At 41.3% G+C, this 27953-nt stretch overlaps 2 protein-coding genes across 4 annotated transcripts in view; one reads left to right on the forward strand and one right to left on the reverse strand.

Annotated features, from left to right (window-relative positions):
• The window catches only part of LOC126425074 (organic solute transporter alpha-like protein), a 559459-nt gene that overhangs the window by 252530 nt on the left and 278976 nt on the right, over positions 1-27953 (forward strand). The gene's annotated exons all lie outside the window — the stretch shown is intronic.
• LOC126425078 (gamma-interferon-inducible lysosomal thiol reductase-like) overlaps positions 1-27953 on the reverse strand; it is a 125052-nt gene that overhangs the window by 38762 nt on the left and 58337 nt on the right. Inside the window, exon 1 of one of the 2 annotated variants that reach the window (XM_050087992.1) lies at positions 6219-6371. The exons of the other annotated variant lie outside the window; for it this stretch is intronic. Within the exon in view, the coding sequence (XP_049943949.1) occupies positions 6219-6278 (60 nt within the window). The 5' untranslated portion in view covers positions 6279-6371. Of the gene's footprint in view, positions 1-6218; positions 6372-27953 lie in introns of those variants that run through there. 2 annotated transcript variants of the gene reach the window in all.

The following is a 27953-nucleotide window of genomic DNA, read 5'->3' on the forward strand; positions in this document are numbered from 1 at the left end:
AGGTTCGAATCCTGCCTCGGGCAAAAATGTGTGTGATGTCCTTAGGTTAGTTAGGTTTAAGTAGTTCTAAGTTCTAGGGGACTGATGACCTTAGATGTTAAGTCCCATAGTGCTCAGAGCCATTTGAACCATTTTTGAAGAACCATTACCCAGCGCAGATTTTTGCCAAGAGCAAGATTTATATGTTGTATTTTCGTTTTCGAAATGTGGAGCTAGAGTGCGCCCAGGTAATTACTACTCCTCACATATTCCATGCAATGCCCAATGTGAATGTAAAACGTCAGTTGTTTCCCGGTAGAAACAAGATTGTATTTAAAGCGGAATTTTATGTGATCATGCAACAGAGCGGTTCCAAATTGTTCTGTTGTTACACGTGTTCTATCGATACTTATTAACGCTGACTGTAAAGTACGCAGAACATCTGCAACTCCAGCGGTCCAGTCCTCGGCCAGTTTAGTCGTTTCGCACGCCACTCTGGCCCGCACTGAGTGTCGCTGGTAGATGGCGCGGTTGCTCAGTCGGTCGTGGAGTAACGGCTACTCTCCTCGTTTTACTGTCACTGTTAATGCATGTCACCAAACCGAATATCGCATTAGAGTAATTTTGGGCCGCCCTATGGAGTGAGCACGTAAAATTCTGCTTTAAGAAATGATTTCTGTTTATACTGGGAAACAGACCAAAGTTTAGTGCGGCATGGAAAACATGATGAGCAGTAATTGTTTGGGCTGACTCCAGCTAGACATTGCGAAAAACGCCAACATAACTGTTGTAAGGTGTCAGGCAAATCCAGCACCTTCCATGAAAATCCTGACATGATAGAAAATCCGGCAGTATGTCACATAGCTCCGAATAGATCCTGACATTAAATTAACCAAAGTAATACGATCAACGAGTGAGGAAATGGAATACCACAGACTAACACAAGAACGCCTAAATGCATGTGATACCCTCCCACCGTGAAACAGACGCAGTTCCGAGGGAAGAAACGAGAACAGATGCCAAGAGCAGAACCGTGTTAAGCTAGAAGGCCCTACGATAAGGGACGGACACCCACGTCGCGGCTGACCGCCAGGACCACCCCCCAGCCCATGTTAAAAGATAGAGCCCTCCAGAAGAACAGTATAGATCTTACTATAACACTAAAAGGGCTACACCAGCTGATAGTTTTAGCGTGAGACTATACGCATCTCTGTTATGTTGCAAACATTAAAAACATTGCCCCACCACGAAAAGTATAATGTTTCTCATTGGATGGACAGAACTTTTGTAGAGCGGAGCTTAAGGTTAACATTGAGACCCTGATTGGTCAGTTGAAGACACAGCCAGATAGCTTTTCTTAAACCAACTTCAGTAAATTGTAGTAAGGAGAAGTTAGAGAGAGTTGCTTCCGAGACGGCGAGGTGTGTGGAGCTGCGCCGCCCGCCGACCCTGACACTGCCTAACCACCGACAAGGTAATGAACACACGCGATGCCGCATAAGAGTCGTAAGGATTCACTCAGAACTGCAGAAGTCTCATCTGTTACATCCCCTTTTTGCGTAATACTAGTGTCGATCGTCAATTAAAGCTCATGGTATTCACATTTGCTACTAAAAGTTAAAATCTGAAACCTGACGATTTTTCTGTTATATAATTATTGAGAAGCCACATCAGTCATTGTAATTTATGACAAATTAAATAAGTAATTACAGATAGTTGAGGGTCACTGTAGACCGTTTTGATAGTTTTCTCTTTTATGAAACTTAACTTAAACCTATGAAACTTCCAGGCAGATTAAAACTGTGTGCCCGACCGAGACTCGAACTCGGGACCTTTGCCTGCATGTTTCGCAGGAGAGCTTCTGTAAAGTTTGGAAGGTAGGAGACGAGGTACTGGCAGAAGTAAAGCTGTGAGTACCGGACGTGAGTCGTGCTTCGGTAGCTCAGTTGGTAGAGCACTTGCCCGCGAAAGGCAAAGGTCCCGAGTTCGAGTCTCGGTCGGGCACACAGTTTTAATCTGCCAGGAAGTTTCATATCAGCGCACACTCCGCTGCAGAGTGAAAATCTCATTCTGGTAACTTAAACCTAGATTGTAGATGTGATATGGCATAGGTCATCCTTCGATCCGTTGTAGAAATTGGAAACCCATTCAGGGAATATTCGTTCACATTTTTGTTGAATGCAGTTGGTTTTTATCATCCTGTATTAAAATATTTCCTTTTATCAATAGTGCAATTTATAAACAATGTTTTGTGAGTAGAATAAAAATTCCAATGGTAAACTTAACTGGTTTTTCGACGTTATTTTACCAGATAACTAAAAATAGGGAAGTCTTGAACCCCTTCCACTAAATTTAGTTAGTATTAAGATTCTTTTACAGGGAGTGTAGTGGAGCTGACGCTGAAATCATTAGGTATTTGATTATATCATCGCTGGTCACACTGAACTCTTCTCAACTCTACATGTCATGTGTGGTCTGGCGTCTCCTTACCAGCAGCAAGTCCCAGGTTCAAACTAGTCAATTCCCTAAAAAACACGCTCAGAGCGTCGTTTGCGCGAAAGTGGTAGGGAGACGTGACTTAGAACAAACAGACACCACGCAGAATGTTAGACTGTTCGTAGGAGTCTGTGCTGGAAAATGATCTTCGACCAAAATAGACCATACTGTAAAGCAGATCAAATTGTTACGTAATGTAATTTCTTCATATTCTTAAATCATATTTAATAAACAAAATATTTTGCCAATTTCAGTTATTAACTGTATGAAAATGCAAGTCGTTAAAACAAATTAAAATTCCTTACCAAAATGTGTAAGTTCAAATAGCAAAAATACTTTTTTTATTTCTCTATGTACCTACGTTTTTCAGGATATATCGTTTCTTATCTCTCTGCAAATTGTAGTTCATTTTCATGCGATTAGTGAGTGGAAACAAAACATTTTATTTTCATTTAGACAAAAATGTTCAAATGTGTGTGAATTCCTAAGGGACCAAACTGCTGAGGTCATTGGTCCCTAGACTTACACACTACTTAAACTAACTTATGCTATGACCAACACACACACACACACACACACACACATGCCCGATGGAGGACTCGAACCTCCGGCGGGAGGGGCTGTGTAAACCGTGCACGGTGCCTCAAACCACGCGGCCACTCCGGGCGGCCTCATTTACACAATTATGACACAATATCTTTGGTTGAAATTTCCATTTCATAGTAAACTAGCTTACCACCCGCTGCTTTGCTTATGTAGACTGTATGGTCTCAACAGTTTGTTTTATTTAATGGAATTATGTTTTTCACAAAACGCAACATCACCTAAACTTTCCACGCTAATTTCAGCCATAGAAGCAGAGTCTTTTCCGGATGCACTTCTGACCAAAAAGCGGTTCTGGTAGCTGGAGCCGGAGCTCCTTGTTAAACTTGCCTTATGAGTTCTCGTGGTGGCAGTTGCATAGAGTGTCTCATCCCCTAACATAAGTTTTCTTACAAGCCACAAACCGATTTTCATAAATTTAAATTAAAAGAAAATTTTTTATATGACGAAATACTTTCATAAAAATTTCATTCCCTATATCACTGTGTCGGCAACGGCCTTGCCGCAGTGGATACACCGGTTCCCGTGAGATCACCGAAGTTATCCGCTGTCGGGCGTGGCAGGCACTTGGATCGGTGACCACACAGCCGCCATGCGCTGTTGCCAATTTTCGGGGTGCACTCAGCCTCGTGATGCCAATTGAGGAGCTACTCGACCGAATAGTAGCGGATCCAGTCGGAGAAAACGATCATAACGACCGGGAGAGCGGTGTGCTGAGCACATGTCCCTCCTATCCGCATCCTCCACTGAGGATGACACGGCGGTCGGATGGTCCCGATGGGCCACTTCTGGCCTGAAGACGGAGTGCATATATCACTGTGTCAGAGGTTGTATTTCCAAAAAAAACCTCTGAAACACATATTTTTTTATTTGTAACTGACAAGCGCAATACAAATTTTTACAGCTTTAGCTTTGAAAATGTTTTCATAGTGACACGCTTTATTTCCATAAAAGCTTAGGGGTTGAACTTCGAAACAGACAGAAACACTTATTTTTTATTTCTAACTTACAAGTCAAACTCCAATTTTCATTGATTTAAATTGCTCTAGTATTTCTTTAATAATGATTTATTTTCAAGAAAACTTTCATTCACTGTTAGACCTCCATACGAAATCCGCCCCCGTTAGCTGGGTGGTCAGCGCAACGGACTGTCATACCAAGGGGCTTGGGTTCGATTCCCGCCTGGGTCGGAGATTTTGTCCACTCAGGGACTGGGTGTTGTGTTGTCTCTATCATCGTCATCTAATCCCCATCGACGCGCAAATCGCCGAACCGGCGTCAACTCAAAAGACTTTGACCAGGCGACCGGTCTACCCACGGGAGGCCCTAGCAACACGATAGTTCCATTTACCTCCATAGGAGGTAAATTTCCACAATTGCTAAAACACGTATTCTTTATTTCTGATCAAGAAACCAATCGCCAATTTTGGTTGCTGGATACTTAGCAGCGAAAGGAAATCTTTTAATCTTCAAATCCCACTTTTTCATACTTTCATTTTACTTCATTTTATTTACACTACTGGCCATTAAAATTGCTACATCACGAAGATGACGTGCTACAGAGGCGAGATTTAACCGACAGGAAGAAGATGCTGTGATATGCAAATAATTAGCTTTTCAGAGCATTCACACAAGGTTAGCGCCGGTAGCGACACCTACAACGTGCTGCCACGAGGAAAGTTTTCAACCGATTTCTCATACACAAACGGCAGTTGACCGGCGTTGCCTGGTCTAAGGAGCAGAAATGCGTACCGTCACGTTTCCAACTTTGATAAAGGTCAGATTGTAGCCTATCGCGATTGCGGTTTATCGTATCGCCACATTGCTACTCGCGTTGGTCGGGATCCAATGACTGTGAAGATGGAATCGGTGGGTTCAGGAGGATAATACGGAACGCCGTACTGGATCCCAACGGCCTCGTATCACTAGCAGTAGAGATGATAGGCATCTTATTCGCATGGCTGTAACGGATCGTGCAGCCACGTCTCGATCCCTGAGTCAACAGATGGGGACGTTTGCAAGACAACAGCCATCTGCACGAACAGTTCGACGACGTTTGCAGCAGCATGGGCTATCAGCTCGGAGACCATGGCTGCGGTTACCCTTGACGCTGCATCACAGACAGGAGCGCCTGCGGTGGTGTACTCAATGACGAACCAGGGTGCACGAATGGCAAAACGTCATTTTTACGGATGAATCCAGGTTCTGTTTACAGCATCACGATGGTCGCATCCGTGTTTGGTGACATCGCAGTGAACGCACATTGAGAGCGTGTATTCGTCATCGCCATACTGGGTATCACCCGGCGTAACGATATGGGGTGCCATTGGCTACACGTCTCGGTCACCTCTTGTTCGCAGTGACGGCACTTTGAACAGTGTTCGTCAGATTTCAGATGTGTTATGACCCGTGGCTCTATCCTTCATTCGATCCCTGCGAAACCCAACATTTCTGCAGGATAATACACGACCTCATGTTGCAGGTCCTGTATGGGACTTCCTGGATACAGAAAATGTTCAACTGCTGCCCTGGCCAGCACATTCTCCAGATCTCTCACCAACTGAAAACGTCTGGTCAATGGTGGCCGTGCAACTGGCTCGTCACAATACGCCAGTCGCTACTCTTGATGAACTGTGGTATCGTGTTGAAGCTGCATGGGCAGCTGTACCTGTACACACCGTCCAAGCTCTGTTGGACTCAATGCCCAGGCGTATCAAGGCCGTTATTACGGCCAGAGGTGGTTGTTGTGGGTACTGATTTCTCAGGATCAATGCACCCAAATTGTGTGAAAATGTAATCACATGTCAGTTCTAGTATAATATTTTTGTCTAATGATTACTCGTTTATCATCTGCATTTCTTCTTGGAGTAGCAATTTTAATGGCCAGTAGTGTATTTATTCATTTGAGATCTGTTGCATACTGCATTAGAAAATAGATGTATGGGCACTAATCTAATTCTATAGGAAGTAAATTTGATTATGCGTTTTCATGAGGACCCGTTTGTTAGGCATCAAGTATCTTGTAATGTTTTTTTTCATTTTCTTGATAAAATTGTATGGAGAAACAAGCGCCCATCACTTTTACAGTGATCCTCGAATTTCCTGCTAAGGAACGAAGGAAGACATTGGGAGGTACTTACTTGTGCGTGAAACAAGATGGCGAGACCGAACGCAGACAGAACACCCCGTGGCAGAAACATCTTGGCGGTGTGGCGGTGACGACTGTCCAGGGAACGGCAGCTCTGTCCATTTATACGCTGCCCGCCGGCTGGTGTGCGTCGGAAAGTAAACAAAATCTCACCGACGGGTGTTGCGTAGGAACGCGGGTGCAGACCCTGACCCGCGACTCGCAGCTGCGACGAGGTGACTCCGTCTCAAGCAGGAAGACCTGTAATCTCTCGCGAGGCGATAACACACCCCGCTACTGAGGTCAGCAGACTTATTTCATTGCGGAGCGGATAACTGGCAGACTCACGCGATCAAAGACCTCACCGTCCTTTAGGCAAGCCAGAACGGAAGCTCGGCAAGCCAGAACGGAAGCTCGTAAAAACCACAGAATAACACTCGATCATAGATAGACACTGGTCTGTGTCACTTCCATAGAAAAGTTTGCGTTCTGCCACGGGTAACATCTTAACAGAGACAAACAAAGTAACAAGATATCAGAACCAGACGAGGAAAATTATGCATAACTCAATGAGGTCAATGTATCATTACATTTTCCAAACAATGGTGCCAAAAAACCCTTTCCTTAAAATTAAACCAATAAACAGCGCTCGGTCGCAAAATTATTTGACCTAGGCTTCGGTCACTTCTAGGAGTGCCTTCATCAGAAATAAAACATTGAAACTGGCCTATAACATGAGTGAAAAGTTTTAGGGAAAACATGTTTTTATAAGTTTAAGTACTGACTAGAAGTATAAAAAGAAAAGGCACAGTACTTACATGTCACGCATAAAGTAAATATTAAGCGATAAAACTTTAGTCACAGAATTCTAAAATAGAAAACATAGAAGGCAACCCACTGTGCGCTGGTCCCAGCTGTCGAGCTGCAGTAGCATCAGACTTAGGCGCCCGGCAGGTGAACATTACACCAAAAGTGCCATCTAGTAGCCGCAAATACAAACAGGCTTCTTAACATTCGAAATATAGACAGGCGAATATTGTGATGAACATTATTTAACATATGAAGTAAGAGGCAATATTTTATCTGTCAGCAGCAGACGTGGTAACAATTTGTCTACATAAGAGCTTAGAAGTACAGTTTAAAGGCTGAAAACGCCATTAAAGAATTACAAAGGGATCTGAATAACTCAGCGAGTAGAAATAACGATGTAATATGGAATGTAGATAATATAAACCATTTAATGAACAAGAAATTATAAATCGACTTAGAAAAAATATTTCGGTAACTGCACGAAGGAACACGAAATCAAATATCAAGCAACGGCTTTATACCGTTGAAGAAGCTTCTATTACGTAGTTGTAGCTGCTCATTAAGAAGGAAGCAATTTCGAGAAAGATGTTTAAAAACTTTCTAATTCTTCGAGAACATTTAATCTACGCCTTTCTTCTCAGTGTGCAGAATGTTGATATCGCGAACAGCTTAGGCGGGTGACCTGTAATCAGAAGGTGGTCGGAAAAAGACTAATTCAGAGTGCTAGTACCATTTTTTCTTTAAAGATATTTGTATCTGACTGTAAAAGCACGTCTTGTTTGTCCTACGTAGTAAGAAGAGCGGGTGTCGCAAAGAATTTTATAGACACCAGAGTCTTTCAAAGGGGAACGTGTCGATTTTAAATTATGAACACATTTTTTTCAAACTATTATTGGTAGAAAAGGCAACATTACAGTTGTATTTATTACGAAGGCGTTGTATCTGACAGAAGATGGACCCCAAGAAAGGAATAGAGAAAAACTTCTTCTTTAGACTGGACTCAATGATAGAGGTGCCGAGTGTAGTAACTCTTAACAGTTTTTTTTTTTAAGAATGCTATTCACTACGGCAGGTTCGTATTCGTTATTAACTGCTATCGTTTTGATTAAATTAATTTCTTCCTCGAATTTTTCTTTCGACAATAGAACAGAAGCAGCTCCGTGAATAGCCGAGTCAAAGAAAGCGTTCTTACGAGATTGTGGGTGCATAGAAGACGCAGGTACGATCCGATCGGTTTATGTTTCTTTACGGAAAATATTAACTGAGATTATACTTTCTTCTACCGTAAGCGTAAAGTCAAGAAAATTCAACTGAAGGGCCTCGTTTTCGAATTCGCTGGTGAAGGATATTTTCTAGTTCAAGTTCTTTGAAGAGATTGAAAATACGGTTAATGCCATCAAAAACTCCTTTGTAGATGACTAAAATATCATCGACATATCTGAAATAAGAGAGAATGCCTATCGCTGTAGCTGAGAAACGGTTGAAGAGCTTTACTTTTAGAGAGTTAATGAAAATTTTTAAACATCTTTCTCGAAATGATGGCCTCCTCCTTAATGAGCAGCTGCAACTACGTAATAGAAGCTTCTTCAACGGTATGAAGCCGTTGCTTGATATTTGATTTCGTGTTCCTTCGTGCAGTTACCGAAATGTTTTTTCTAAGTCGATTTATAATTTCTTGTTCATTAAATGGTTTATATTATCTACATTCCATATTATATCGTTATTTCTACTCGATGAGTTATTCAGATCCCTTTGTAATTCTGTAATGGCGGTTTCAGCCTTTGAACAGTACTTGTAAGCTATTATGTAGACAAATTGTTACCATGTCTGCTGCTGACAGATAAAGTATTGCCTCTTACTTCATCTATCAGGTAATGTTCATCACAATATTCGCCTGTCTATATTTTGACTGTTAAGTAGCCTGTTTGTATTTGCGGCATGCCTTTTCTTTTTATACTGCTAGTCAGTATTTACACTTGTAAAAAACATTTTTTTCCTTAGAACTTTGTACTTATGTTACAGGCCAGTTTCAATGTTTTATTTCTGATGAAGGCACTCTTAGAAGTGGCCGAAACCTAGGTTAAAAAGACTTCATTTTGCGACCGAGGAATGTTTATTGCTTTAAATTTACGTTGCAACTTCTAACAACCCTACCATAACAAAGGTCAAAATTTATTATGATTGTACTGTTGCTCACGCTGCTAAATACTGCATTTTCGGGCAACAACAAAGTTATATTATGTGGCAGGTGTCATTAGAGCACAATTAATAAAGTCATTTCTTGAAATAATGGATAAAGTAGGCAGTCATCTTTCCGTGTTTCCCACGCTGGTCTCGTTGTGAACTCATGGCTCAATCGTCGAAAATCTAGGTAGTGATGATTCCAAGCTCGTATGCCTAGGTGCTATTCTGCGACTTTCAAAAGTTTTATAGATGTGTTTCATAAACCATTCTTGATTTATTTATTTATTGTTCCGTGGGACCACATTTAGGACATGTCTCCATGGTCATGGAACGAGTCAATACATGAAATTATAACACGATTGTAGAAACAGATAAAATGAAACAAGTCGTTAGTTTAAATAAAGAAAATCAAGAATGTAACACTGGAATTTGCTTAATTTTTTATCTCTTCCAGGAGCTCCTCGACAGAATAGAAGGAGTGAGCCATGAGGAAACTCTTCAGTTTAGACTTAAAAGTATTTGGGCTACTGCTAAGATTTTTGAGTTCTTGTGTAGCTTATTGAAAATGGATGCAGCAGAATACTGCACTCCTTTCTGCACAAGAGTCAAGGAAGTGCATTCCACATGCAGATTTGATTTCTGCCTAATATTAACTGAGTGAAAGCTGCTAACTCTTGGGAATAAGCTAATATTGCTAACAACAAACGACATTAAAGAAAATACATACTGTGAGGGCAATGTCAAAATTCCCAGACTATTGAATAGGGGTCGAAAAGAGGTTTTCGAACTTACACCATACATAGCTCGAACAGCCCATTTTTGAGCCAAAAATACCCTTTTTGAATGAGAAGAATTACCCCAAAAAATAATACCATATGACATAAGCGTATGAAAATATGCGAAGTATACTACTTTTCGTGTTGAAATGTCACTTATTTCAGATACTGTTCTAATGGTAAATAAAGCGGCATTTAGTTTCTGAACAAGATCCTGAACATGGGCTTTCCACAACAGCTTACTATCTATCCGTACGCCTAGGAACTTGAACTGTTCCGTCTCGCTTATAAAATGCCCATTATGTCTGATTAAAATGTCAGTTCTTGTTGAATTGTGGGTTAGAAACTGTAAAAACTCAGTCTTACTGTGATTTAGCATCAAATTATTTTCCACAAGCCACGAACTTATATCATGAACTACATTATTTGATAATGTTTCAATATTACACACAAGATCCTTCACTACCAAGGTGGTGTCATCAGCAAACAGAAATATTTTTGAATCACCTGTAATACTAGAAGGCATATCATTTACATAAATAAGGAACAGCAGTGGCCCCAGCACCGACCCTTGGGGAACGCCCCATTTAACAGTGCCCCGTTGGGACTGAACATCATTACCACTCTCAATATTGCGGAGGATTACCTTCTGCTTTCTGTTCTTAAAGTAGGAGGCGAACCAATTGTAAGCTACTCCCCTTACTCCATAATGTTCCAACTTCTGCAGTAATATTTTGTGGTCAACACAGTCAAAAGCCTTCGTTAAATCAAAGAAAACACCTAACGTTCACAACCTTTTATTTAATCCGTCCAAAACCTCACAGAGAAAAGAGACTACAGCATTTTCAGTTGTTAAGCCATTTCTAAAACCAAACTGTACATTTGACAGCAAATTATGTGAATTTAAATGCTGCAGTAACCTTGTATATACAACCCTCTCGATAACTTTAGCAAACACCGATGGCATAGAAATAGGTCTATAATTGTCAACATTATCCCTGTCTCCCTTTTTATAAAGTGGCTTCACTACCGAGTACTTTAATTGGTCAGGAAACCAACCACTCCTAAAGGAAAAGTTACAGATATGGCTAAGTACTGAGCTAACATACGTGGAACAATACTTCAGTATTCTGCTAGATACCCCGTCATATCCACGAGAGTTCTTGGTCTTTAGTGATTTAATTATTAACTCAATCTCCCTCTTGTCAGTATCATGGAGGAGCATTTCAGGTAACAGTCTCGGAACACTTTTTTCTAAGAGCGCTATATGATTCCCTGTTGGGACTAGGTTTCTATTTAGTTCACCTGCTATATTCAGAAAGTGATTATTAAGTACTGTACATATATGCGACTTATCAGTAACACGGACATCCCCACTACGCACTGATTCTATATTCTCGACCTGTCTCTGCAGACCAGCCACTTCCTTTACGACTGACCATATGGTTTTAATTTTATCCTGAGACTTAGCTATTCTATCTGCATACCACATACTTTTTGCCTTCCTAATAACTTTTTAAGCACCTTACAATACTGTTTGTAATGGGCTGCTGCATTTAGATTTTGACTGTTTCTAACGTTTTGATATAATTGCCACTTTGTTCTACAAGATATTCTTATTCCTTTAGTCAGCCACCGAGGCTGCCTGTTTGTGCTAGTACCCTGTTTTGAACGTTCTAACGGAAAGCAACTTTCAAAGAGCGCGAGAAAAGTCTTGAGGAAAGCATTATATTTATCATCTACTGTATCAGCACTATAAACATCTTGCCACTCTTGTTCCTTGATAAGGTTTACAAAAGTCTCTACAGCAACTGGATCAGCTTTCCTAAAAAGTTGGTAACTATATTTAACATGTGTTGCAGCACAAAAATCTTTTAGACTTAAAATTTGTGCATCATGATCTGAAAGGCCATTCACCTTTTTGCTAACAGAATGCCCTTCTAGTAATGACGAATGAACGAAAATATTGTGTATGGTTGTTCTACTGTTCCCTTGCACTCTCGTTGGAAAGAATACGGTTTGCATAAGATTATATGAATTAAGGAGGTCTACCAGCATCCTTTTCCTTGCACAATCACTTATACAATTTATATTGAAGTCACCACATATAACTAACTTTTTGTATTTCCTATAAAGTGAACCAAGAACCTCCTCTAGCTGTAGCAAAAATGTTGTGAAATCGGAGTCTGGGGATCTATAAATAACAACAGTAAGAAGTTTAGCTCCACTAAATTTAACCACACCTGCACAACATTCAAACACCTTTTCAGTGCAGTACTTTGAAACATCAATTGACTCAAATGGGATACATACATGGCTACTCCCCCACACCGCAAAGAGCTCCTAGAAAAGCTGCCAGCCAACCTGTATCCTGGTAAAGGAAGCCTCTGAATTATCTCCTTATTTAAGAAGTGTTCAGATATACCAATATTTTCAGAGTCAACATCTATAAGCAGTTCACTAACTTTATCTCTAATACCTTGTATATTTTGATGAAATATACTAATTCCCTCATTAATCGGATACCCAAGCTTTGTAGAAAGTGGTTTCTTTGTTAGAGAGACTTCCCTTAAGCAGGAATACCTATCAGCTGACTTCAATTTAAAAAAGGTACAGCTCTAACACCCACAACTACCGGAATTTTCCCATGAGTGATCCCACCACCCCCAACTATGCTGTCACCTATAAGTTTTGCCAACCTCCCCTTCCCATACCTGTTGAGGTGCAGGCCATGTCTAGTGAAACCCGTCCTACTGATGGACTCCACCGACACCACTGAAATGTGACTCATGCCTTCTGTCATCAGCGCACCCCCAAGCCTCATGTTATTACGCCTGACGGCTATATTAAGATGAGGCCGATCGTGACGCTGAAACAGTTCCACGAAATGCACATTCGTGTTGCCAGTCTGAGTGGCTATCTTTTCCAGGTCACCATCTATGTCATACTCCCCATCCCTATCAATACTATTACCAGCCCCACCCACAATCACTACCTGATCCTCTTTAGTAAAATCCCTACATAATCCCCCTATGTTAAAAGTCACCTGAGCCAATCCTACATTAGGCTTCACAATGCTGGTGACCTGGTACTCACTCCCCAAAACTTCCTGCAACTGCTGGCCTACACCTCTACTATGAGAACTACCTAACAGCAGAACCTTCTTCTTTCTCTTAGACTTTGCAACTGTCCTAGCCACCGTAACTGCTGAGGTCTGCTGCATACTTCCCACATCTACAGCTACTAGAGATTCCTCTCCACTAGACTCTGACAGTTGGTCATATCTATTACAAACACCAATAGTAAAACTATCTGAAAATCTCCTTCTCCTAGCAGATCTCTTGCCAACAGCCAGCTCCCATTCCCCAACCCCCTTCTCCCTCCTCATCCTATCTAGCTCCTCCTGTGCGTTTTTCAACTGCACCTGAAGGGCACAGATCTTACGCTCCTGCTCCTCTATCAACTTACTCTTGCTACATAACCTGCAGTTCCAGGAGAGGATCTCACCAGAATGCCCACTGGCTTCCCCACTGCATTCCCCCCAGTGAAAATACTTCGAACAAGTCTCACATCGCAATCCACTACTCACGAACCTACGGCAAAGCCCACACTTCTCACTCATGGTAAAATTTTACAATTATTGAAACAAGAAAACAACTTTATCTAAGTTCCGCTACTACAATAAGAAGATGTTAAAAACTGACTACAATTATCACAAACTTGCTCTACAAGGGAAGTAACTACTATTATTGACAGTATTAATCAACAACAAATGAGAATATAACAAAATACTAACACAGAAAGAAAATCAAACGTCTAATGACAGTAACGAAACTGAAAGCAGTTCGCAAAAATTTCTTCTGAAGTTATTTCACCGGAAAACACCAAGAACACCGGTTGAAGCTACTAAAGTTCCTAAATAAACTACTATACACAAACAATTAATTAGTACTTAGCTTTCGATGCGCCGCTACAGCTGCAACTGGTCAGCGCGGAATGTGAACACGGGTAAGAGGTTAAGTTGCTCGATACGAAACACTCACAAATGTCCGGCCACAACACACAAAATGCAGAGGTAAATGAAGAAACCACTAATAAGTCACTTATATAGTAAATATTATCACAAAAACAGTTAAAATATATATCTGAAACCTAAAAATAGATGAAAACTTAGAGAGCGATCTCACACGCAGTCACGCGCTTGAAGATTAAACTTTTGCAAGTTAGGACAATGGTGATGTAAAAAAGTAATCAGCACTCCGAAATTAAGTTATACTTCTTTTTTTATTACTTTTGTTGCAATATCACGTAACTCGCTCCAAAATATCACTTCACAATATAAAACATAACTGAAAATATCTTCCTCACTGTTAAAGTTCACATTTCATAAACTGACTACAATTTGCGTCTTTTTAACATGACGACCAAAACCTGACTCTCTAATAACAGCTTACGCGCCCAAAAATCAGATTTACAAGTACGTCAGTGATCGAGGTGACAAAAGAAAGAATACACATAAGAATAATACCATTGCAATATATACATATCGATGTATGGAAGTACCTCTACATTAATGTAATCGAATCTGAATGTTGTCACAGAAATATGTTAACTATTTTACAGAAACACAGTAGAATATTGCTGGTATCGAGAGGTTGAGTTGAGGTGCAGTAATGGTTACGTAATTCAAGTACCATTACAAACTGTCGCTGACTTTAAGAGCTTTGCTTAAAGTAATTATAATAGCACGAAACACACATATCCTACACATCTGATAGTGCTTATATTAGTCCTCGTGGTGCATATGTGGAATTTCGATGAAGTGGAAGAGAACAATGTCCACAACTCACTAAAGCCATATTTTTTACATTTGAGGTCAATTTCGCAAGCAAGTAGTCCGATAGCAAGAGCCACACTAAGTACATTTTCAAATCATGATACGGGTATGTCAATGTCATTACCCGGTTTTCGCCAGACGTATTGCGAATTCTTTGCTGCAAAAAATGGAATGTAAATCAGAGAGTAAAGTTTCATTATGAAATAACGATCATGTATTTTCACATGTGGTTTGGCGCGTTGTAGCGTTACAAAATCAGCAGTCCTCCTGATATAGAACTTATTTTGGCGAATGAAGTAAACGTCAGGGTTGGCAATATTTTGTTGTTTTCGGTGGCAATATCTTCAGTGTAACAAGTTTGTTCGTAAAACTTGTATCCGACCAGGAATCACACAACAACAGGCTCTTTTCACTTGTGGCATGGTCGCCAAGGAATGAAGTTAGAAAACATTTATTGTGTTCTTTATTCATTTTCCCAATTTTGCCTGCCGCCACATGAATGTTTCATAGGCAGGTTGTTTGAAGTTTGTTTGAAACATTCGGGCAAAGTGCGTTATCCCTCCTGAAAGCAGATGTACGCCTTGTCTGTCAGTTTTTCTATCACCCCAATTGTGTAGTTGTGTTCAGAGTTACGCACAGACTGCAACTAACTAGCTGCAGTTTCCCCTCCTCTATGAGACAGTGCTGATGATGATCTTTCGTACTGGAATGATGACTCGGGCCATCATTCCAAACATTTCCTTTCTCGACACTCTGCTCTGTCAGATACGTGATGACTGCCTCTACAGACTGTTGTGATTTCTGAAGTATGCTATCATTGTGTTCTATGTCCTCGCGGGTGCCAAAGGTAGTAAAATGCCTGATCAATTGCCATATTCAGCTTTAAGGCTGACGACAAAACAATACTGAAGCTTTGAAATTATCCAAGCCAATCATTTTAGCGCTTCTAGTGCTCACATTTGTAGGTGCCAATATTGTAGATGCATACCATCTTGCTCTATCAAATTTGGATATTACACGCTATTTTACGGTTTGTAATAGTGACAGTTAGTTTCCTTTGACACGATCTCCTGCTCGCCTTTTGCTAGACGCATAATTTAAAATTAATCTGCAATTTGATTTACTTTTAAAGGACTTGTAGTGCTTCATTAGTTGGCTATAGGAATTTAAAACTACGCTTCAACAGTCTTTATGAATGTTCTCTAGTACGCTATCATCAGTATCTTCTAAAACGCTGGGCCTCGACTGTTTGGGAGGAGACTGTTTGTACTCACTTTGACCGACTCTCCATGTTGCTCTGGAGACGAACGTCTTGTCCGCTCGAACACCGACCACCAGATTCAGCTTCCATCTGTCCTTCAAAATCAGTGTATCTACTAGATCTACAACTTTGCTTCCGCAGTTTTTTCTCGAAGTTCGGGGCTTTATTGTGAAAACCGTACAACAAATTTATGATTCATGTTATTGCCCATCGCTGGCCACTACATTCTCCCGTCTTTCGGATAGCATACGAATCCCGTGGCGGAAGAACTGGGCGTGTTTTGTAGGGATCCATGAATCGATTCAATTTTGCACTTGTTCATATGATCGGAAGTGCTGGTCAGCCAGACTGTATGTCACTGACCGAAAAAGGTCTGAGACAGCAACGAATGGAGAATACGGCGGGAGGGATAGGACTCCTCATTTCAACGTTTCCGTGTATATTTTGACGGGTTTTGCGACATGGGGTCGTGCACGACCTACTGAAAAATTACCTTTACGTGTCTATCGCTGTATTGTGGCCGTTTGTGTTTCAGTTCTGGGCTCGAACGCATCAATTGCTCTCGATAATGATGTCCTGTAACTGTCTTCGTCTGTTTCAGTAGCTACGAAAACGTTCTGGACATCAAAATCACCGTTATTAAGGCTTTGAAAACATTCTCTGCACGTTCTTCCACTGATAGTTCCATCACCATTGGTCTTACCCAGCATTTTACGACCCACAGCCGCATATTTCTTCATGTTAAAGCAGAAAATTAAAACTTCCCGCAAGTGGCGAGAAATTGGCACGTAAATTGTTTCTAAATTGCAACGTAACGTGCACCAGTGACCGTTTCTCGAATGAAAAAAGGGCCAATAATACCTCTGCTGCATACTGCAGCCCACACAGTAACTTTAGGAGAATACAGGGGTTTCGCTTCACACCAATATGGCTTTTCGGAACCCCAAAATCGCCAGTTCTGCTTTTTCACGTATCCGTTCAGGTGGAAGTGTGCTTCATCTGTAAACCAGATGCAGCAAATCCTTCACTATCAATCATTGTGAGCATCTGATTAGCAAAGGCAACCCTTTGTTGCACAGCTCGTACGGGTATGGCCTGATGCGTTTGAATTTCGAATGGAAACATGTGTAGGCTCTTTCTCAGCATTTTATGCGTGCTGGAACGCTTCAAACCAGTCTCAGATGCAATTCTACGGACGGATGACATTGGATTTCGCTGAATAATTCCAGAAACTGTGGCAATATTTTCAGGCGTAACTGCGGTTTGCTTGCGGCCAACATGTCTCACTAGATCATCAGTTACGCTGCCTGTTCGTTGAAATTTTGCGAAGAGCGTACGAATGGTTTTCGCATCGGGTCCTTTTGGAACATTAAATCGTGCTTGAAAACTTCGCCTTGTTGCCGTATGACTCTCTTCTAACCTGTGGTACTCTAGCACCAGCAAAAAGCGTTGTTCAATGGAGTACATGGTTTTAATCTCTTCCTTCGATTCGCTAACCTCCTTTCACGTTTCAATAGTGTAACTGATCGCTCTGGGCTTCGGATCACTATTTATACTAGGCATTACGTATGGCAATTACAGCGCCATCTGTTAGCAGCTTTTTTAACTATTATTTCAAACTGCTGTATAAACTTCTTACAGCTTTCACAATAAACATACCGTTTACTGCATTCCTCTGTCGATCTTTGTTTTCGAGATATTTAATTTTGAAATCAGGGAGTCCTTTTCTGTACACCATGTACATACTCCAATTGCAAATGTTGTATGCCAATCATATCTCTTCATAAATCGCTACTGCTAGAGGTAATTAATTTTAGTAGGTATTTTATGCTGCCTGCTATTAAAACACTATTGATGACAACTGTGTTCCGCTTATGTCGAGCGTTACGAGGCTATTGGGCATAAGGTGTGTGTTCAGTCTAGAAGTCCTTTATTCTTAATCTCCTCGTTACATAACGACGGCCACATTTCTTATGACATAACTGCAAACTGTCGATAGCAGTCACAGTGACGGAGCTACAGCGGGCGAGAAAGAATATGGAAACAACAAAAAACACAACACGTTGCCATGCTTAATACGATATAGGAAAACCGTTGGCATTCAAAACAGCTTTCAGTTGTGTCAGAATGGATAAATACAGGTTCTTCATGGTTTTCGCAAGACTTTTATACCACTCTTCTTGCGAAATAGTGACAAGTTCAGCTAACGATAATGGAAGTGGATGGGGACTGGTACGTGGGTGCCTTTTCGTACCACACTTACACACCAGAATCATGGCGGGTGGTCACAATTTATAATTAAAACCATTTATTGACATTACACCTTTTAAGGAATTTGACAATAACAAATTGTGGACGAACCACTAGATAAAGCTTTGCAAACCCAACGTACTCAGTACACGAATAAACAGTCCCTTAAAAGATAGTTATAAAAAACTTAAGGGGATACGGAATCACCTATCCCCGCAATGTTAATATATGCCTACTATAGGGAACAGTTTCTCACAAACTACTGGAGACAGAGAGGTAAAAATTTTACTGTATGTGCATTCATATGTTACAACAATACTGAAAGAACAGTTTATTGTCAAAGTATTTTCTTACAGAGATATTGTACATTTATTTTTAAGTAAATTTTTTCCATCGCTTTTTACTAGACTATCACCCCTAAGTCTTTTGTAAATCAAGTAATTAAAAAATCGTTGTTTCAGTATGTAATAGGGACCTATGTCACTACGTCATAAAAATTTCAGACTTCTAGGTTGACCAGTACCTGAGATAATGTTCCTAGATGAAGTAAAAAGTAAACTTACGGGAAACGGAGAAAGAAGATTAAAACATTCCTGATCCGTAGCTAATACCCCCTTCACAGTCTTCATAATCATCTTCAAGTCTTCTTTTGGCACCCCTCTGCACCTGTCTTGCTTTTTTCACTAATGTCTTGATTATATTATCAGCATGCCTTAGTCTGTGCTGATCTAAAAAGAACATAGCACGTACCGTACGGGAACCAACACACATACCCAACTTTTGAAGGACCTGGCATTTAGTTATATTTCCAAGATTGAAGGTTGCCACAGCATCATACACACCAAAATGTAGTGTATTAATTCCGACAAACACTGTTTTTGGGAGACGATGCCATATCACACTATTCAAGCACTCGTTGGGGTTCTGCGTTTTTCCGTGAAGACATTTCATCAGAAGACTTCTGTCAGCCAGATCTCTGAAAATGGGCTTTATTTCTGCCATGATGGCTGATGGTAGACTGTGGTGGTGAATGTATTTCTCTCCTGTTGTTAGTCCCCTATTGTATTTACACCAGCTGTTTTCACCTTTGGGGCACAAACCATGTTGTGGATGCTCATCCGTGGATGCGGTGTGGAAATATAAAGCCCATATAGCTCTCCTCATTTCTTCAAGATTGCCTGTATTTTGCCTGATTGCAAGGCCATAGCAGTTCTGAATGTGGTCTATTATGGAATCAGTCAATCTTCCTCTGCCATCCAAGGTTTTTCCATCATCTAGTTTTTTCCCTTTCATAACTGATTTTAACCTTCTCAGCCTGGCACCCATTCTCTTCTGCACATGTCCTATACATTCAAGTTTGCTTATATTTACACTGTTCCCATATGGTTTGCTTTCCAAAACTTCTTTGAATGCTTTAGAGTCACCATCTCCCAGATATTTGACATAGCGAACATTATACCACTGTGAAGAGCGATGAAAAATTTTCTTCACCCCAGCAACCTCCATGCCACCACAACTACCATAATAATTAGCAATACAGTCATCACTGTGTTCATTTTTCAGCCTGCCTGTGCACCTACAGTATTTAGACATTATTGCAACATCAATAACCTTGCCAGTATCAACACTAGTTGCTGTTACAACACCATTGTTGGAGGTGTGGCCCCTTTTCTGCCACGTGCCATCAAACGCCACTGTGAGGTCACGACTGCCGTCATTTTCTTCCACTGCTTCTTCCACAGCAACCTGCATTGACTTCTGTGCTACATCTTCAACTGCAGATCCTAGTACATAATTGTAAGCTTCAAACTTTGAAGGTGCACTTGGAAGATTTAGAACACCACATAGCATATCACCAGCTGCTTTGCCCTTACCAATTGCTCGCAATCCATAAACTAACCTAATATTTACACTATAAAGTTCAGTTTTCTTGTATCCATTATTTACAGTTACTGAAACCGAACTTGGAAACTTACAGCTGTATTTACAAACACTGCATATTAAATTAAACTGGGCAGCCAGGCCAACATGGGATTCTACTTTCAGAGAAACGTTTCCATGACATTTTTTGCAGCACAAACTGTTTTCAAGAGCTTCACACAATATATTCGTATCAATGAGTTCAAAAACTTCATTCCCTCTATCAAGTAAATTATATTTCTCTTCCAAATCTCTTAGTTTTTTATGAGAAGCACTGTTTTCATTTGGTGTAAGTTCGTTCGGCAAATCGGTAATAAGTGGATTCACATTTTCCAACAGTGATGATGATGAACTGCTTTGCTTTGCTAATGAATCATTATTTCTTTTCTTTTGCCAGTTCACACGCCTTTTAAATACTTTTGCTTTACCTCTAGGCATTTTCACTGCGAAAAATGAAGGACTAAATACGAAATAACTCAACAACAACTACTTTCTTATATCACACTGTTCACAAAACAGTCCCGCCACAAAGTCAAAGAGTAACTTGAGGAAACCAGAGAGAAACATTTTCGGGCAACTAGTGTATAAATAGTCGCTGGAAACCGGGATATTTGAATTCATGTCACTTTAAAGGTACTGCCAAAAAGTTCATGGTCAGCCACGAGAGACGTGTATAACTAAAGCGCAATACCCGATCTCACAAATATATAAAAATAAAATAGTTATAATTGTAGTAGAGCTATGTATGATACGTCATTTTAAAGAGGAAACATGGCAGAATATAATACGCCAATAAAAAAAATTCGATTTTTTAACCCAAAATCCGATTCCGTATCCCCTTAATGTGCCAGGTATTTATAGAAATGAAAACAATTACAAGTAACGGTTGACTTAATGACATATAACATGATGTTGTTGTTGTGGTCTTCAGTCCTGAGACTGGTTTGATGCAGCTCTCCATGCTACTCTATCCTGTACAAGCTTCTTCATCTCCCAGTACCTACTGCAACCTACATCCTTCTGAATCTGCTTAGTGTATTCACCTCTTGGTCTTCCTCTTCGATTTTTACCCTCCACGCTGCCCTCCAATAATAAATTGGTGATCCCTCGATGTCTCAGAACATGTCCTACCAATGATCCCTTCTTGTAGTCAAGTCGTGCCACAAGCTCCTCTTCTCCCCAATGCTATTCAATACCTCCTCATTAGTTATGTGATCTACCCATCTAATCTTCAGCATTCTTCTGTAGCACCACATTTCGAAAGCTTCTATTATCTTCTTGTCTAAACTATTTATCGTCCATGTTTCACTTCCATACATGGCTACACTCCATACAACTACTTTCAGAAACGACTTCCTGACATTTATGTCTATAATCGATGTTAATAAATTTTTCTTCTTCAGAAACGCTTTCCTTGCCATTGCCAGTCTACATTTTATATCCTCTCTACTTCGAGCATCATCAGTTATTTTGCTCCCCAAATAGCAAAACTCCTTTACTATTTTCATTGTCTCATTTCCTAATCTAATTCCTCAGCATCACCCGACTTAATTCGACTACGTTCCATTATCCTCGTTTTGCTTTTGTTGATGTTCATCTTATACCCCCTTTCAAGACACTGTCCATTCCGTTCAACTGCTCTTCCAAGTCCTTTGGTGTCTCTGACAGAATTACAATGTCATCGCCGGCCGCGGTGGTCTAGCGGTTCTAGGCGCGCAGTCCGGAACCGCGCGACTGCTACGGTCGCAGGTTCGAATCCTGCCTCGGGCATGGTTGTGTATGATGTCCTTAGGTTAGTTAGGTTTAAGTAATTCTATGTTCTAGGGGACTGCTGATCACAGATGTTAAGTCCCATAGTGCTCAGAACCATTTAAACCATTTTACAATGTCATCGACGAGCCTCAAAGTTTTTATTTCTTCTCCATGGATTTTAATACCTATTCCGAACTTTTCTTTTGTTTCCTCTACTGTTTGCTCAATATACAGATTGAATAACATCGGGGAGAGGCTACAACCCTGTCTCACTCCCTTCCCAGCCACTGCTTCCCTTTCATATCCCTCGACTCTTATGACTGCCATTTGGTTTCTGTACAAATTGTAAATAGCCTTTCGCTCCCTGTATTTTACCCCTGCCACCTTCAGAATTTGGAAGAGAGTATTCCAATCAACATTGTCGAAAGCTTTCTCTAAGTCCACAAATGCTAGAAAGGTAAGTTTGCCTTTCCTTCATTTTTCTTCTAAGATAAGTCGTATGGTCAGTATTGCCTCACGTGTTCCAACATTTCTACGGAATCCAAACCGATCTTCCCCGAGGTTGGCTTCTATCAGTTTTTCCATTCGTCTGTAAAGAATTCGTGTTAGTATTTTGCAGCTGTGTCTTATTAAATTGATAGTTCGGTAATTTTCACATGATAGAACCACTTAAATTAAAACTAGTGCAGAAATACTGATCTTTAAAAACAAATGTTCATGCGCTGAGACGTGTTCATAAAAAATTACTAGAAAGAGCTGCACAAAGAACTCAGCGGATGCTGTGCAGCTTAAGATTTAGCCTGCTGTCAATATGTAATATTTAAGGAAACAGCTTCATACAGGAACAGGTTACATACAATATATATTTATATATCTGCCAGCTTAATCCACCTTGGCGGAAGGAAGATAAATACTAAACGTTGGAAGGCTATATGTGAACAACTCCCGGTAGTGGCCAGGTTCTTAAACACTGCCAGGCCTAGACCTCGGACGACGTTTCACTCCCCGCCAAGGCGCTGGCGCAATCAAAAGTTCCTGCCCGAATGACAAAGACATTCCAATAACTCTGAAACATAGAAACATTCAGCAGAACCTTTGACTCCATATATGGGTAAGCGTGTAAAGGAACACATTACACTACTGACAAATCGCAGCTTTGACCTTAAGCATTTTACCCATAGACTACTGTATTAATAGAGTTAGCTTTGAAAACGCCAACATAAAATCGTTTGATTACAAGGGACACAAAACACTAGTTAAACTTCTGAAAAATCTTTCAAATAACGGCCACCATTTAACTAGGCCAACTGAACTCTTCCGCACCATCTTAAAGTTCGACTACGAAAGTCTCACCGTAATAATAAAGTTTAAATTGCTCTGAGTGCGTCGGTCAACAAAACAATTACGACCACTTACTTCATATCATGTACACAATACGACGCAGCGGGTTCCACAGCTTCACTGCTTCACTTCAAATTTTGTTCCCAGCGAAGTCACAGAGCTTGTATCTCCAAGCTGCCCATGTCGCCCAAACGCCCGATCAATTTCACACCACGGCATATGACGGTCACCAAACTCTTTCGGCAGCCGTTGACACTCGTCTCCCCGTAAATGTCACGAGATCTCGAGGGTTACCCGTCGAAGGATAACAACCAACTCGCTTCGCCCGCCAATCCGGAAGATAACACACGCGAAAAGCAAAGATAGCTTAGCTCAACCACAATCAATCTCAACGATACATGAACAAAATAACACTGGCGCCAGCTCGCCACGGCTCAGGGACCACGAATGCTTCCCCCAAACAGTAGTATATTGAAATCTGATGACTGTGATGGAACCCTATCGTCTTGGACCACACCATCACCATTGGGGGACGAATATTGATAGGCCTGATAAGGCAAAATGGTCACTTAATCCTTGACAGTAATGTGACATTGTACACTAACACCACAATATATCGCACTCCGTTGTCAGGCCACGAGTGACCTACCGGGACCATCCGACCGCCGTGTCATCCTCAAGGAGGATGCGGATAGGAGGGGCGTGGGGTCGGCACACCGCTCTCCCGGTCGTTATGATGGTATTCTTGACCAAAGCCACTAGTATTCGGTCGAGTAGCTCCTCATTTGGCATCACGAGGCTGAGTGCACCTCGAAAAATGGCAACAGCGCGGCTGGATGGTCACTCATCCAAGTGCCGACCACTCCCAACAGCGTTTAACTTCGGTGATCTCACGGGAACCGGTGTATCCACCGTGACAAGGCCGCTGCCAACACCACAATATGGCTGCACAAATAATCACCGAACACCTCTCCTCACGTTTCACTCTGGGCAGTAAGGAGTCTGCAACATAGGCTTCAGAAACAGACGTAAACTCAGCCAGGAGTTGGAAACAGTGTAGAATAAGATTCATCCAAGAAAATGATTCTTCCGTTTCTGCATAGTCCAAGTTTTGTGGCTTCGGGACTATATTTTCCTGATACGAGCATTTGCGTCAATGATGTGCGGTTTTGAAATTCCAGTTCACCCTCGAATTACCAGCTTACGTAGTTTCCTGCGTGTTGTTTTCGAGTTGACACGATTCGCGAGTGTAACATTCAGTTGTGCAGTGATTTTTGCATAATTTTCAATCGCTGTTCAGTCTACTTTTATTGCTGGAAATAATAGCAATAAAAAGACTGATTATTTCAAAAACTGGTTTATTTGATCGGTTTTAAGAGCCAGTATAAACTGGAGAAAAAAAAACGGTATAACTGAAAACCGGTTTCAGCTATAACCGCCATTCCTAGCTTTACGCTTCAGCAGTGTGGCGGAGCGAGTAACAACCAACCGGTCCATGCGGAAGTTAGAATTTGTACTTTCAGAAGATCGTAAGTGCGTACTGCCAGAATTATGGCCCAAGTATTCGCAAGGGGATCGATTGCCGGGTCCGGTGTCTTGTACGTATAACTTTTCTTACTTAAAGTGTGATATCACTATGGTGACGTTGCCTCGTGAGATTCAATTTACACCATGAGCCTCCTCCTCTCGGTGGCGCAAGTGTTACAAGCGTGGTCACAGCTGACTTCACTGCAGCCCCGGATCTACGATATTTCCGAACCGGGGCTAAAACTTGAAGGTCCTCCTCCGGCCCCCTCGAGCGTTTGAGCAAGAGTTCAAAAATTCTAAAAAATCGATTTTTCAAAAATATGTTCGCTTTATAGCGCAAGAGTTTGACATATAAAAGATATGTGTTCGAGGAAATGTAAGACATGATAGTTAAAGTGCAGTGCCAAGACTCTTCACGCAGCATTCTATACCTCACGACACTGTATTTCGGACTGTGGAATTCAAACGTGTATATTTTGTAATGGAAGCCATCAAACCGATATTCAGGACAGTGGAAATTAAAATGTCCTGTGGTGCCTTTGCTACTCCAAGTCGGTCGGTCTGACATCCTACCCCCCCCCCCCCTTCCCCCCTTTAAAAAAACTCACAATGAATACTGGGTGGAATTATTAATGACTGGGAAAATCAGAACTGTTCAGAAAATTTGCACTCTTAATTGTTTATCGGCTAGTAACTTTTGTGTCACATGAAATTAAATATAAGAAACATAAAACCAGTAAATACAAGAGACAAGCAAGACAGTTCACATTAAAATGAAATTTGTGGGAAGGTCTTATCAGGCCAAACTTCTGGGCTCATCGGTTCCTGAACTTACACACTACTTAATCTAACTTAAACTAACTTACGCTAAGGACAACACACACACCCATGCCAGAGGGACGACTCGAACCTCCGATGGGGGGAGCCCCGCGGACTGTGACAAGACGCCTCAGACCGCGCGGCTACCCCGCGCGGCACAGTTCATATTTCTTCAGTCCTTATGTCCCATCATTTTTTTGTCTTACACAGCGTGTATTCCGTTGTGCGAAAGAATCTATTACCTTATCAAAGGTCGTCAAACGTTACGCTACGTGGAAAATCGAAATGTCGTTGTCTAATACTAAAAAATCTGTTAATACGAATAGTACCCCAGACTGGTGTAGTTTCTGGATTTGATTACGTCTGTTTTCTCACTGTCTACTGGATAAAACAAAATGGACTTTCTAATATCGCAGCAGTTGTAACACACGCAAAATAAGGGACACTGTTTTGGTACAAATTGTAATTTTTATGTACGTCATTTACATACATAACATGACAGAACATAATTAATGAAGTACCATACCAATTGTCTGTTAGGCCTACTACAAGCAAAAAGTTTCATGTCAGGAAATTCTTTGACATTTCAATCATATGCTGAAATTTTCATATAAATTTAAAATCGTCATATTCTTCCATATACACTGAAGAGCCAAAGAAACTGGTATATCTGCCTAATATAGTGAAGGGCCCCCGCGATCACGCAGAAGTGCGGCAACATGACGTGGCATGGACTCGACTAATGTCTGAAGTAGTGCTGGAGGGAACTGACACCATGAATCCTGCAGGGCTGTCCGTAAATGCGATTTCTTCTGAACAGGCGTCCCAGATATGCTCAATAATGATGATGACTGGGGAGTTTGATGACCATCGGAAGTGTTTAAACTCAGAAGAGTGTTCCTGGAGCCACTCTGTAGCAATTCTAGATGTGTTGGGTATCGCATTGTCCTGCTGGAATTGCCCAAGTCCGTCGGAGTGCACAATGGACATGAATGGATGCACGTGATCAGACAGGATGTTTAGGTATGTGTCAAAAGTCAGAGTCGTATCTAGACATATCGGAGGTCCCATATCACTCCAATTACACACGCCCCACAGCAGTACAGAGCCTCCACCAGCTTCAACAGTCCCCTCCCGTCATCCAGGATCCATGGATTCGTGATGTTGTCTCCATACCTGTACACATCCATCCGCTCGATACAAGTTGAGACGAGACTCTTTCGACAAGGCAACATGTTTCCAGTCATCAACAGTCCAATGTCGGCTCTGACGGGCCCAGGGATGGCGGTAAGCTTTGTTTCGTGCAGTCATCAACGGTACACGAATGTGCCTTCGGCTCCGAAAGCCCATATCGATGATGTTTTGTTGAATGGTTCGCACGATGACACTTGCTGATGGCCAAGCACTGAAATCTGCAGAAATTTGCGGAAGAGTTGCACTTCTGTCATGTTGAACGATTCTCTTCAGTCGTCATTGATCCCGTTCTTGCAGGATCTTTAGCCGGCCGCAGTGATCATGTTTTACCGGATTCCTGATATTCACGGTACACTCGTGAAATGGTCATATGGAAAAATCCCCACTTCATCGTTACCTCGCAGATTCTATGTACCATCGCTCGTGCGCCGACTATAACGCTACGTTGAAACTCACTTAAATCTTGATAACCTGCCATTGTAGCAACAATAACCGATCTAACTACTGCATCAGACACTTGTTGTCTTTTATGGAAATTACCGACCGCAGCGCCGTATTCTGCCTGTTTAGATATCTATTTGAATACGCATGGATGTATCACTTCCTTTGGCGATTCTGTGTAATTTGTGTGACGACCCCCTTTTTCTCCTTCCTCTTTGAAACAAACAATCCCGTCATCAATAGTTCTGTAACTATTCCTGCCACTGGCGAAACTTGTTCTCAGGTTAACTTCACTAACCCTGCCAGAATCACAGGTACAGTTATCCCTCGTTTATTCTCCGGTTAGGCGTTATTAGGTGTTCGTAGGACGCTTTCCAAGCTATTCTATGAGTAGAAATTAATGCGGCTGCTAGCAGGGGACTGTAAAACTGCCCCTTAGTAATGTAGCGATCTGGCAAAAATTTTGTGTTGTGACCTCGCCTTTTTGGCCCTCTCTTCCTTTCCCTTCCCTCTCTCTCTTCCTCTTCCTTCTTCCTTCGTCGTACCGCGGCTATATCACAGGTTTTTAACACAAAAAAGGGAGGGAGAAAGGGGGCACATGTGTGCGGTTGATCACGATAACGTAGTGCTATGTGT

This window comes from Schistocerca serialis, chromosome 10, assembly GCF_023864345.2.
Source record: "Schistocerca serialis cubense isolate TAMUIC-IGC-003099 chromosome 10, iqSchSeri2.2, whole genome shotgun sequence".
NCBI lineage: Eukaryota > Metazoa > Arthropoda > Insecta > Orthoptera > Acrididae > Schistocerca > Schistocerca serialis.